The sequence below is a fragment of the Loxodonta africana genome, chromosome 18, assembly GCF_030014295.1.
Source record: "Loxodonta africana isolate mLoxAfr1 chromosome 18, mLoxAfr1.hap2, whole genome shotgun sequence".
NCBI lineage: Eukaryota > Metazoa > Chordata > Mammalia > Proboscidea > Elephantidae > Loxodonta > Loxodonta africana.
In genome coordinates this window covers 81,259,983-81,274,324 of record NC_087359.1, presented here as the reverse complement: position 1 = coordinate 81,274,324, position 14,342 = coordinate 81,259,983, and the positions used below count along the sequence as shown (strand labels likewise).

The following is a 14,342-nucleotide window of genomic DNA, read 5'->3' as shown; positions in this document are numbered from 1 at the left end:
TAAGACTGGGAATTGAGTTGACTATACATATAGTCATGTTTTGGTATGGCAAAAATAATATTTCAGATAGTGGCTTCTCTGTGTACTGTGGGTCCTAAAATAACTAGTAGAGACTCCCTGCCAATCCACAACAGATACGTAGCAGAAGCAAGCTTTAAGACCTGGCGCTTCCATGAGAGGTAGATGCTTTCTGTATATATACTAAAGCATGACATTGAAGAATAGAAAATAATTAATATAACAACTCTGCACCGTGTTTTATAGTTTACAAAGTACTTTCACATATATCATCTCATGTAATCCCCACAGAAGCCCTATGAAGGTGTTATGAGTATTTGGTACTGGCCGCTTTCTGTAACTATCTCATCTTCGTAAAACAGTTTTTGCAGAGTGTGGGGAAAGGGACCAAATAGATTTATCTACGCTGATGTTTACTTCTCAACTGCAATGGACATCTGTTTGTTTTTACTTGCCCAGCATCCCTTTCCCTACTCACAGTGGAAGTTACTTGAGTAAACTCCAGGGGCTTACATAGACTCAGGCCTTGAGAGGGCCTGTTTCTGAGGGAGTAAATGGATTGGTTCAGAGAGTAGACTGACACAAATAAAGCTGAGAAGTAGCCTTCAGGATTTTGCAGGAGCTATTTGGTAAGAGGCACTCTACTTGGGATTGGAAATACTCAGAACCATACTAACTTGGAATTGCCAGTAGATATCTTTGTTACCACTGAAGGAGGCTGATGAAAATGCAGCCAACGTAGAGAAAACTAGAGCAGAGATGGGAGTAAGCAGTCCTTGGTCTAGCAATACCCGAATCTCTGGCTTCATCCTTTAGATTTCCCCAGCTATGTGAACGTTTTGACACACTATTATTGCTTTTGTGGGTGAAATGGTAGGAGTGGGGAAGGGGGTAAGACATGCGTATTTTACATACAGTTAATTCAATCTAAGGCCAGATTATCTGATTTGTGGGTGAACAGAGGCTAAAAAATAAGGTTATGTTGTGCAAAATGTAAAGAAAATGATTCAGTGTAAACATCTAATTTTTAGAGGGCACTACTTGGAACTACAAGGTAGCTCATTGATGCCACACTGTATGTACTACCACAGGGGAATAGCCTGCTCCCTTACAACTCACATGGCTCCAGACCCCAAGACTGCCCAGTTGGGGCCCTGAAAGGAAGAGTTACGTAAGGAGGAGACGAAAGAAATCAGGGATATGTAGCTTCCAACTTGGGTCTTGTTCTGGTATTAAAAAAAAGTTAAAATTCATCTATAAAATAACAATTATGAAAGATTTTCAATATTATCTATTGAACTAGTTAACAACTGTCAAAAAATTTGAATAATGTTTGGTATTTGTATTGTTCACATACTTTTGGATATTATTGTCGTTCCCAAAACAAAATGTAATTCTAAATTTATACTTATTTTTTTTAACCATAATTTGCCTTAACTCTGGTTTCTACATGAAGTTCTTCCCTTCTTTTTTTTCCCCATGATCGTTTCAAAGGGAGAGGTGCCTATAGTTGGCCTCAGGACTCTGAGCACCACATACTAGAGACTACCTTCCTCCACTCCCTTACCTTCTCGCAGATACGTGGGCCGCCGAGGTATTCACCGTCTCACTTTTCCAGATGTTGTGGGGCCCAGAGGAACAATTAAAGTGGAAATACTTTATGGTTGGTTTCTCTTTACTTCTTACAATGCATTAACTTGGAAGAACTTAAATTTACAAAAGTTTCTGACAATAAATATATAAACATCTTTATTGACACTGGGTTGATAAAAACACAAATTTAGTTTATAGGTAATTAAAAATATTTGAAATGCAGAACATTAAAACTTCAAAGATTCATATCAAAGTACAAAATGTAGTCAGACTGAACACCAAGCATAAAAAAGACAAATACTGAAATGCAAGGGGCCAGTAAAACTAACTTAGAGCAAATTCTTTAACACTATTTAAACTGCAATTAGACTGCAAACTTGACCCTCAGGAACCATTAAATAGCTCCTGGTTTAAGTGACGCTCAGAAGAAAAAAAGTAGGTTCCATGAGGTCTCAAGGAGGCAGTGTAAGGAACGGCATCAAACACAAAGTGAATCCTCTTCTCTCTGAGCCCAGAGAATGGGACGGTCAGTTTGTAATCAGTAAACAAAAAGTGTGGAAGATGCACTCACTCATTCTGAGGTAATTTCTACTTCATTATTTTATTTAATTCTCACAACCTTATAAAAGAGGAATGATTTATTCCCACTGTACAGATGAGGAAACTGAGGCTCGGAGGGGATAAGCAGCTTTCAAAGTCACATAACTGCTAAGTTAAGGTGAAAGAATTCCAACTCAGCTTTAAAAAGCACACATTGACCCTGTCAATTTTATCAGTAAAAACTTGGCCCCCACATGGTAAATTTTATTACTTAAGCATTTGGCATATTAAGAAACTTTTAATAATTTCAGTTCTCTGAACAGCTTTGACAATAACATCCTAGGCTTAGGAGCATTTCCCATCTCTTACTTTTTGCACTCTAATACACACAAACACACAATTCTGCAGCCTTTAAAAAAGCCAACTGGAGGACAGGACTACTGAGGTACTGAGTAGAACCATGGGAGGTGTTTATCTGACTTGTTCTGATTCTGGCCATGTGATGTCCTTAGTTCCTACTGTGGGAAAGATCACTACCATTACAACTTTTCCATCCTATCAGATTTCTCTGACTGGTTCAACTCCCCTACTCCACTCCTCAACATGGGTGCTCTAACCCTGAGGTTAGCAAACATTTTCTGTGAAGAGTCAAACAGTAAAGATTTTAGGCTTTCTGTGACATATGACCTCTGCTGCCACCACTCAACTCTGCTGTTATGGCACAAAAGCAGCCACAGACAAGTAAATGAATGAGGGTGGATGAGTTCCAATAAAACTTTATTTACAAAACTAAGTAGTAGGCTAGATGTGGCCAGTAGGTACAGGCTATAGTTTGTCAATCCTGCTTTAGACCACTGAGTTACGAGGTGATGAAAAGTCTTCCTATAATCAGTTCCTGATTCAGCCATTCCCCTACCCTGACCTTTCAGATCCTGAGCCTTTCCACCCACCTCAAACCTCTTCGGTGTTTTTGTTATCATTCCAAAACCTCTTCCCAATTCCTTCCATACAGTTTATTATTTTCTTTGATTTCCATCACTGCTGGATCTATTATGCATTATTAACGATCTTGCTGTCCATTACCATCACTTCCTTAAACTCTGTTCACTACTTTTCCTTAATAGTGGAACTCAGGTATACTGAGAGAGAACTGTAACTGGTAATAGGGATAATGTGGAGGAAAAGGAGTATGGACTGGCTGTTGGATAGTGACGAAGGATGAGACTTCAGCAGAGGAGGAAGAAGGAACCTGTGATTACTTTTTTCTCTACCACTTTCTATAGTTTTCTTTTCACACAAACATGAGGGTAACAATAAAAAAAAAAACCTGACATTTGTATAGTGTTTTATTAAATATTTACTTGAAGTTTTGCTTTTGCATCTCAAATCCCATCACTGGTCTTTGGTCACTCACGTAACTTACATCCAATAAATAATTGTGGTTTCATTCCTTTTCTACCTTCTTTAGGGCTCTGGACATATCAAAGCCCAACTAGCATATAGAGAGTACAACAACAAAAAATCTGGGTAAACATGAGGCAGACAAATGGCAGTCTTCATGGAGGGAAGCTGCTCATCCTCAAGTGAGTCACTGTCCCGTGAGCTGTTCTCCGTATTTGATAGGAAGTATGACCTGGTGTCTCACAGTTGCTTCAGTTCTTCTTCTTGATGGGACCCTAAATATAACAACACATTGAGCCCATCAACTTCCCTGGGCCTCAACATTCTTAGGGCTTTTTCTCAAAGTGACAACACATAGTTTACAGAAAGCTAAGTAATGTAGCAAAATCACGTCACCATATAACTGTGATTATAGAAAACCAAGGATTCACTCAATGCTAAATTAAGAGAAGACTGAGTTGATCAACAACTACAGTTAAGTTTATGACCCATTATCTATTTCAGAGTAACTCTCAGAGAAACAGAAAACAAAGGCAGATCTACACAGCAGAGGGATAGCAATTATCTAAAGCTGTAACCAATAGAATCCATATGAACATAATTTAGTACCTGCTATAAATATTCTTTTTTTTTTTTTTTTTATTCTTGGTCTCTGGTGGCAGTGGTTAAGTGTTTGGCTGTTAACCAAAAGGCTGGCACTGCAAATCCACCAGCCATTCCTTGGAAACCCTATGGGACAGTTCTACTCTGCCCTATAAGGTCGCTGTAAGTTGGAATTGACTTGACAGCAATGGATTTAATAAATACACTTCAGTTATGTTCATCAAATGAGACAGCAGCCTTGGCGGGTAGAGATCCTAAGGAGCTCTTTAAGTTTTTATGGCTAATGTAAAAGAAATGACACTCTCTGGAGAAATAACAGTATCTGTATAACTGGATTCCTACTTGGATTCTAAGAGGAGCAGCTCTCAGTCTTCCTGATAATAAAAACATGAGCCTTCAGCCTAACCTACCAAAATAAGAATTTCCTTACAAATTAGAAGCTACAACAGGTCTTTGTTATAACCAAACGAGAGGGAAACATGATTATCACAATGACAATACTACTACCCACTCCCAGACATTTCTTGAAAATTGACAAATGGGCATTTGGGGGCAAGGGATTAAAATCTGAGATCTCTGCCTAAAAGATTACATAATAATCAAATCAATGAATATAAGAAACATCCTATCTCCGGCTCAACACTATGTGTTGTGCAAGTCAAACTAGATGTGTACAGAATTGGCCATCAAGCAGTATTTTATGGATCCTCACCTAAACACTCAGGTATTCAACACAGTGATAAGATCGACTTACACTTCTTCACATTCAGTGTCTTCTCAGGGTTGCTCTTCAGTGTGAATTCGCTGATGTCTGATGAGTGATGAGCTGCACTTAAAGCTTTTCCCACATTCATTACATCTATAGGGTTTCTCTCCAGTATGAGTTCTCTGGTGTTGAATAAGAGCTGAAGAATGAATGAAGGCTTTTCCACATTCACTGCATTTGTAGGGCTTCTTTCCAATATGAATTCTTTGATGTTTAGCAAAATTTGAGCTCCGGCTGAATGTTTTTCCACATTCATTACACTCATAAGGTTTCTCTCCAGTATGAATTCGCTGATGCTGAACAAGATGGGTGCTCTGACTAAAAGTTTTTCCACACTCACTACACTCATAGGGCTTTTCTCCAGTATGAACTCTCTGATGTTTAGTAAGGGATGAACAATGGCTAAAGGCTTTCCCACATTCTTGACATTTATAGGGTTTCTCTCCAGTATGAGTTCTTTGATGTTTGATAAGTGCTGATGAATGAATAAAAGCTTTATCACATTCATTGCATTCATAAGGCTTCACTCCAGTATGTATCAACTGATGCTGAACAAGATGGGTACTTCGATTAAAGCCTTTCCCACATTCACTGCATTCATAAGGTCTCTCTCCAATGTGAATTCTTTGATGTATAGCAAGGGATGAGCTTTCTATGAAGGTTTTCTTACATTCACTGCACTCGAAGAGAATTCTGGTATGAGTTCTCTGATGTTTCGTTAAATTAGCTCTGTGGCTAAAAGATTTCCCACACTCACTGCAAGGATAGGGTTTCTCTCCAGTATGAACTCTCTGGTGTCGAATAAGCACGGAATGGTAAGTGAAGAGTTCACCACAATCATTACATTTATGAGGCTTTTTCTCTTTATAGTTTCTCTGCTTTTTCATTAAGTTTGATTTCTGTTTCAATTTTTTTTCAAGTTTATTGAAAGCATAGGATCCTTTGGGAACTCTGCCTTCAGTAATAAGGGCAGACTTCTGACTAAAATTTTTCCAACATATATCAAGCTCATGAGCTTGTCCCCTGGGCAGTGAATTCATATGGGTGAACATTTCTCTGAAATGCCTCTCTTGATTTCCTTGCTGATTCTCTAACCAATTTTCACATTCAAAAGTTGTCTCCAAGTTGGCGTCATAAACACTATCCCTTGTCAGTCTGTCTATTATTGGAGCCTGGCATGATTCTTCTTTGGAAAAGTCTTGCACTGAAGTTGATTCCTTGCTCTCAGGTCTAGCCTCCCAGTCTGAAAGAAATCGGAAATGGAAATTTCCTTTGCTTTCTGTGCTCAATAAAATGGCAGCTCTGTAATAGGTAAGAGTTAATGAAAGTAAAAAGCATGCCTTCAAGGAGCATATATGAAAAAGCAGCAAATGAAGCAAAACTAATGCACAACATATACAGGGAAAACTTACAGACCCTCTCTAGAAGAGTCAGAAGTGGAGGAAAGATGATCAGAAATACAGGAAAAAGGATGCAGGTGAAGCAACATATCACTGGATGAGCAGGAAATAAAGTACACTAGATTAGGACAGGGGAGAAAAAACTTCTCACAGAGTACCTACTGCCATAGTAAATACCCAAGAAGTTATCACCTTAGTCCAGATTGGTTATGATTTCTAAATTTACATTTGTCCAATTCTATTCAATTTCAAATATGCATTCTATTGCCAGTTTAATGTTCCAAAACAATGCCCTCAAAATACGCTCCTGATAGAAAATCCTCTATGATTTCCAAAGATATACTGGCAAAAATATGAAATTACATATGCTAAAGGCTATTCGTTCATTATAACACTAATCCAGTTACCAAAAGACTGGAACTATATCAAATATCCTACTATAGAGAACTGACTGAATAAAGTATGACATATACATACAATGGAGTACTATGCAACTTGAAAAAAATTCTATAAATTTCTATGAAGTGATTTCCAAGACTGTTAAGTGAAAAAAGCAAGGTACAAGTGAGTATGCAGAAAAAAAGCAGGGGATGGGGATACAAATATATACATACATGCAAAACCAAAAAACAAACCCAGTGCCATCAAGTTGATATGTATAAAAACCAAACCCACTGCTGTCAAGTCGATTCTGACTCATGGCAACCATACAGGACAGAGGAGAACTGCCCCAGAGGGTTTCCGAGGAGCAGCTGGTAGATTCGAAATGCTGACCTCTTGGCTAGCAGCTGTAGCTCGCATAGCTCTTAACCATTGCGCCACCAGGGCTCTGTGTGTGTGTGTGTGTGTGTGTGTGTGTATACATACATACACATATACATATATATTTATACACACACACACACACACACACATATATATATAGTGATGCAATGGCTACTATAGGGTTGCTTTGAGTCGGAATCAACTTGATGGCAATGGGTTTATTTTTAATATATATACCAAAAAACCAAACTTGTTGCCATTGAGTCGATTCCAACTCATAGTGACCCTATAGGACAGAGTAGAACTGCCCCACAGAGTTTCCAAGGAGTGCCTGGTGGATTCGAACTGCCCACCTTTTGCTTAGCAGCCGTAGCACTTCACCACTACACCACCAGGGTTTCCTTAATATATATATTTTCAGAAACCATGGAACGGTAAGCCCAAAAGTATTAAGAAATGGTTAAATAAAGAATGTCAGAACAGAAAAGAGAAGGCAGGGATGGAAGGTAGGCCTCTCTAAATATACCCAACATAAATATACTGGAACTTTTGTATACAAATTAAAACTATTTATAAAGTTAAAATAAACTGTGGTTCTGACAACGGAATAAACAGATCAATAAAAAAGAAGAGCAAGATCGAAAATAAATTCAAGTATACATAAGGATAATACGAAGATGATATTTAAAAAATAATTTGTTTTTCCAAAAAAATAGAATTGTTTTTCCAACAAATGATGCTATGACAACTGATTAAATACTTGGAAAGAAATTAAAGTTAGATCTGTTCTTCATTCCATACACCCAAATAAATTCTACTTATTTATCTAACTACTCATCTGTGATTCATTCATTCAAAAAATATCTATTGAACATCTACCATGCGGTAGGATCTGTGCTAAGACAACGGGAAAAAACAGATGCAGACCTATGCTCATGGAGGGAGAGATAATTTAATCTAACATTCACAAATAAATTCACGACTGTGGTTAAGTACTGATAAAGAAAGGCAAATGGTGTAATGAAAGAATCTGGAGAGATTGAGGAAGGCTTCCCTGAAGAAGTAATCACGGAGTTGGATGACTAATATAACGCAAAATAGCCTAATCAATGACAGTGGGGGTGGGATTGGAGTGAGCATTCCAGGTGATATGTACAAAAGCTCTGAGGTGAGCATTCCAGGTAGAGGGATTGATATGTTCAAAAGTCCTGAGACGAGAGGGACATTGAAGAAAAGCAGCCTGAAATAGTGGTTAAAAGCATAGTGTCTAGAGTCATAAAGCATGAATCTGACCATCAGTTCTGTAAATTACTATCTGTTTGACCTTGGGCAAATTATTAAACTTCCCTACTTTAGTTTCCTTATACGTAAGACGGGGTAATGTTTGTCATACTGTGCGGGCTTGCATGTTGCTGGGATGCCGGAGGCTATGCCACCTGTATTCAAATACCAGCAGGGTCACCCACGGCAGAGAGGTTTTAGCTAAACTTTCAGACTAAGGGAGATGAGGAAGAAAGACCTGGTGGTATAACTCTGAACAGAATTAGCCAGTGAACACTTTATGAATAGCAGCAGAATACTGTCTGATATAGTGCTGGAAGATGAGTCTCTTACGTTGGAACACACTCAAAATACAACTGGGGAAGAGCTGCCTCCTCAAAGTAGACTCGACCTTAATGACATGGAGGGAGTCAAGCTTTCGGGACCTTCATCTGCTGATGTAGCACGACTCAAAATGAGAAGAAACAGCTGTAAACATCCATTAATAATTGGAACCTGAAATGTACAAAGTATGAATCTAGGAAAATTGGAAATCATCAAAAATGAAATGGAACACAGAAACCTGAGGCGTTAGTGAGCTGAAATGGACTGGTATTGGCCATTTTGAATTGGCTAATCATATGGTCTACTATGCCGGGAATGACAACTCGAAGAAGAATGGCACTGCTTTCACCATCAAAAAGAACATTTCAAGATCTATCCTGAAGTACAACGCTGTCAGTGATAGGATAATATTCACATGCATACAAGGTAGGCCAGTTAACATGACTATTATTCAAATTTACAGACGAACCACTAAGGCCAAAGGGGAAGAAACTGAAGATTTTTACCAACATCTGCAGTCTGAAATTGACTGAACATGCACTCAGGATGCACTGATAATTACCGGTGATTAGAATGCGAAAGTTGGAAACAAAGAAGGATCGGTAGTTGGAAAATATGGCCTTGATGATAGAAACGATGCCAAAGATGGCATGATAGAATTTTGCAAGACCAACAACTTCTTCATTGCAAATACCTTTTTCACCAGTATAAATGGCAACTATGCACCTGGACCTAGCCGGACAGAATACACAGGAATCAAATCGACTACATCTGTGGAAAGAGATGATGGAAAAGTTCAATATCATCAGTCAGAACAAAGTCAGGGGCCGACTATGGAACAGATCATCAATTGCTCATATGCACGTTCAAGCTGAAACTGAAGAAACCTAGAACAAGTCCATGAGAGCCAAACTACAACCTTGAATATAACCCACTTGAATTTGGAGACCATCTCAAGAACAGATGTGATGCGTTGAACACTAGTGACTGAAGGCGAGATAACTTGTGGAATGACACCAAGGAGATCATACAAGAAGCAAGCAAGAGGTCATGAAAAAGACAGGAAAGAAAGAAAAGACCAAACGGGATGTCAGAAGAGATTCCGAAACTTGCTCTTGAATGTTGAGTAGCTAAAGCAAAAGGAAGAAATGATGAAGTAAAAGAGCTGAACAGAAGATTTCAAAGGGTGGCTCGAGAAGACAAAGCAAAGTATTATAATGACATGTGCAAAGACCTGGAGTTAGAAAACCAAAATGGAAGGACATGCTCAGCATTTCTCAAGCTGAAAGAACCGAAGAAAAGATTCAAGCCTCGAGTTGCAATACTGAAGGATTCTATGGGCAAACCACTGAATGACGCAGAAAGCATCACAAGATGATGGAAGGAATACACAGATTACTAAACCAAAAAGAATTGGTCAAAGTTCAGTCATTTCACGAGGTAGCATATGATCAAGAACCGATGGCAATGAAGGAAAAATTCAGGCTGCACAGAAGACACTGGCAAAAAACAAGGCTCCAGGAACTGACAGAATAACAACTGAGATGTTTCAACAAACAGATGCAGTGCTGGAAGTGCTCACTCGTCTATGCCAAGAAATTTGAAAGACAGCTACCTGGCCAACCGACTGGAAGAGATCCATATTTATGTGTATTCCAAAGAAAGGTGATCCAATTGAATGCAGAAATTATCGAATAATATCATTAATATCACATGCAAGTAAAATTTTGATGAAGATCATTCAAAAGTATATCGACAGGGAACCGCCAGAAATTCAAACTGGATTCAGAAGAGACTGTGGAAGCACGGATATCATAGCTAATGTCAGATAGATCCTGGCTGAAAGCGGAAAATACCAGAAAGATGTTTACTTGTGTTTTATTGACTATGCAAGGGCATTTGACTATGTGGATCATAACAAATTATGGATAACATTGCAAAGAATGGGAGTTCCCGAATACTTAATTGTGCTCATGAGGAACCTGTACGTAGATCAAGAGGCAGTCATCTGAACAGAACAAGGGGGTACTGCATGGTTTAAAGTCAGGGAAGGTGTGTGTAACGGTTGTACCCTTTCACCATACCTATTCAATCCGTATGCTCAGCAAATAATCCAAGAAGCTGGAATATATGAGGAAGAATTGGGCATCAGGACTGAAAGAAGACTCATTAACAACCTGTGTTATGCAGATGACCCAACTCTGCTTGCTGAAAGTGAAGAGCACCTGACGCACTTACTGATAAAGATCAAAGACCCGCAGCCTGGATTACGGATTATACCTCAGCATAAAGAAACCCAAAATCCTCACAAGTGGATCAATAAACAACATCATGATAATGGAGAAAAGAATGAAGTTGTCAAGGATCTTATTTTACTTGGATCCACAATCAACGCCCATGGAAGCAGCAGTCAAGAAATCAAAGGATGCATTGCATTGGGCAAGTTTGCTGCAAAAGACCTCTTTAAGTGTTAAAAAGCAAAGCTGTCACTTTAAAGACTAAGGTGTGCCTGACCCACGTCACGGTGTTTTCAACTGCATCATATGCATGCAAAAGCTGGACAATGAATAAGGAAGACAGAAGAACTGACGCCTTTGAATTGTGGTGTTGGCGAAGAATAGTGAATATACCATGGACTGCCAAAAGAATGAACAAATGTGTCTTGGAAGAAGTACAACCAGAAAGAATGCTCCTTAGAAGCAAGGATGGCGAGACTATGTCTCACATACCTTGGACATCGTATCAGGAACGATGAGTCCCTGGAAAAGGACGTCATGCTTGGTAAAATAAAGGGTCAGTGAAAAAGAAGAAGACCCTCAATGAGATGGACTGACACAGTGGCTGCAACATGGGCTCAAGCATAATAATAACTGTGACGATGGCTCAGGACTGGGCAGTTTAGTTCTGTTGTGCATAGGGTCGCTATGAATTGGAACCAACTCAATGGCACCTAACAACAACAAATTTCATGAAAAGTAATAATGGTATCTGCCTTAATGAGCATTATGTGACACTATTTACAAAGCACTTAAAATTCCGACACAGCAAACACAAATGCTTGTTAAACAAAACAAATACACTGATATAAGACTGGTATAGCAGATATCTCAAAGTATGGTCTGTGCACTCTGGCAGTATGCAAATTCAAATGATTTTCAAAGTAACACTTAGATATTATTTACCTTTTGACTTGTCTTCACATTTGCACTGCTGGTGCAAATGCAATGGTGGTAAAAGGGCTGGTGCCTTAGCATAAATTAGGACCAAGCTTATTAGTAGTTCTATGCTTCACTACCAGGTACTCTCAGTTTTAAAAAAAAAATGCCAGTATTACTTAAAAACGTCTCAGAAAGCAGTAAAAATCCTTTGTGATGAAATAAAAATATTCATAAAGCAATTATGTTCGTAAAGGTTAGGTGCAATGTGGAATATAAAACCATAACCATGGATTTTTCATACTTTGTTACATTAGAATCTAGTGATCTTTTGGAAAGTATTAATTCACTAAGTTGTCTTGAGTAAAATGCCCGGTGCAACCATTTGGGTTGTGAGCTGAACTAGCCTATGTTTTCTTGGAACACCACTTGTACTTGGAAGAATGAGTGACAGTCTAACTATGTGGGATATTTTTTAGGTATTTTCTCAAAAAGAACAAAGTGAACCTGTTACTTCAAGGAAAACAACAGAGTATTTGATAAAGTTCAAGCTTTCAGGCAGAAATCAGAATTGTGAAAATATTTATCTACCACCAATACTTAACGACTTTTCTAATGAGGTCAGTGGTAATATTAAAAAATGTAATATGTCAACATTTGAAAGACCAATTTGCACAACTCAGTGAACCAAGGCCTTCTGAAAGATCAACAGATTTTAATGTAAGAGCATGAAAAGTCCATGGATATGGTTTTAGATTAGATTCCATGATACACTTAACTTCTAAGAAACTACCACTTGTCCAGTTTTGGTGCAGTAGCAATCAAAGGAAACATCCAAAATTACTTGAAAAGGCTATTAAATACTTTATGCTTTTCCAACAGGTTGGATTTTCTTCATAAACTTCAACCAAAATGTCACAACAATTGCATTTAGAAGCAGTTAGGAGAATATAGCTGTCTTCTATTAAGCCAGATATTAAAGAGATTTGCAAAAGTGTAAAACAATGCCATTCTTCTCAGTAACATTTTTTCATTTCAGAAAATAGTTGTTTTTCATAAAAATTATTTTATTTAACATGCAGCGGGTTTATAACTTTTTTAAATAAATAAATACCTTTTTTTAAATATTTCTCAGTTTTAATTTCTAATACAATAAATGTTGGCAGATAAAACCCACTTAAACAAAGTTCTTTAGAGTCTATAATAATTAATGAGTTAAACTAGGTCCTGTGGCCAAAACATTTAAGATCTGCTAAGATAGAGCACAGAGACAGAGGGAGAGCATGATAAGGTTAAGGCTGAACAAATGAGTAAAAGTAACATTTTACAGGACTTTGCAGGACTCTAGAGTTTTGGCTGCTATCCTAATGGCAATGGCAAGCCACTGAAATGTTTTAAGCAAAGGGTGATGTGATCAGATTTGTATTTTGAAAACACCACTCTCACTACGATGTAGAGAATGGAGCAAATGGGGGCAAGCAGAGAGATTATCCTAGTAGCCAAGCCAAAAAAAAAAAAAAAAAAGATGTGAAGGAATGATAACAGTGAAGAAATATTTAGAAGATAACCAAGTAAATACAATGATTAATTGGATAAAGGACAGAGAGGAATGTGATTTCAGCAAAACTGAAAGGCAAAACTGTTAAGAGATTTTTGGCTTGTGCAATGCGATAAGAGAGTGTCTTCAATGGAGAAGACCTTGTTGGGGGAGTTCAGAATGCGGGTATATCAGGCATCCAGTTATTTTTCATGCCTGTTATATTACGCTTCCTCTGACACAAACAAATGGAGACATGAAACAGACACACAGATGTACAGAACAGGTGCATGGAGGAGAGAGATCTAGGGTGAAAATGTAGTCTGGGTCTCATCTGTACAGAGACGACAATTTGGTTGTAGGAAAGGATGAAATAACCCCAGGAGAAAGCAGAGGCTGCACATGGTGACCCGCAGGCAAAGCCTGACCTTCAGACATGTTTTGTTTGGCCCACACTATTGATACAAATTTTTGTAATTAGTTGCCAATATTTTAAAATAGGGAGATTACACATAGAAATCCAAATTTTGGGCTTCTCTTGAAAACAAAACAAAACAAACAAGAACAAAACAGAAGCATACTGAGTGACGAGCTACAGCAGGAGCTGGCAAACTATGGTCCACTGCTTATTTCTCTAAAATAAAGTTTTATTGGAATGCAGCCACACCTATCTGCTTACATATTGTCCATGGCTGTTTTCACAATAACAATGACAGATGGAATAGTTTCAACAGACACTATGCAGCCCACAAGGCCTAAAATTTTTACTGTCTAGCCCTTTACGAAGAGTCTGCCAATGCTTGAGATAGTGCTAATGCTGTACTGGCTTTTCTTTCAGCTGAGGTATATGCTGTTCCAGTTTGCGAGTCCCCACCCTGCTTGTGTCACTCAGCCATGAAGGCAGCTCAAGTTTGACTCCAGGTACACAGTCGGAAGGAGACTAAAACCAAGCCTTGAGC

The 14,342-nt window shown here is 38.4% G+C and overlaps 1 protein-coding gene across 3 annotated transcripts in view; it reads right to left on the bottom strand.

Annotated features, from left to right (window-relative positions):
* Positions 1 to 1,755: 1,755 nt before the first annotated feature.
* The window catches only part of ZNF286A (zinc finger protein 286A), a 32,615-nt gene continuing 20,028 nt past the window's right edge, over positions 1,756 to 14,342 (bottom strand). Inside the window, exons 6-7 of one of the 3 annotated variants that reach the window (XM_023539603.2) lie at positions 4,910 to 6,164; positions 1,760 to 3,827 (exon numbers count right to left, since the gene is read on the bottom strand). In XM_023539603.2, the coding sequence (XP_023395371.2) occupies positions 4,933 to 6,164 (1,232 nt within the window). In that variant the 3' untranslated portion in view covers positions 1,760 to 3,827; positions 4,910 to 4,932. Of the gene's footprint in view, positions 6,165 to 14,342 lie in introns of all 3 variants that reach the window. The other 2 variants (XM_064271813.1, XM_064271812.1) reach the window with 2 other exon arrangements.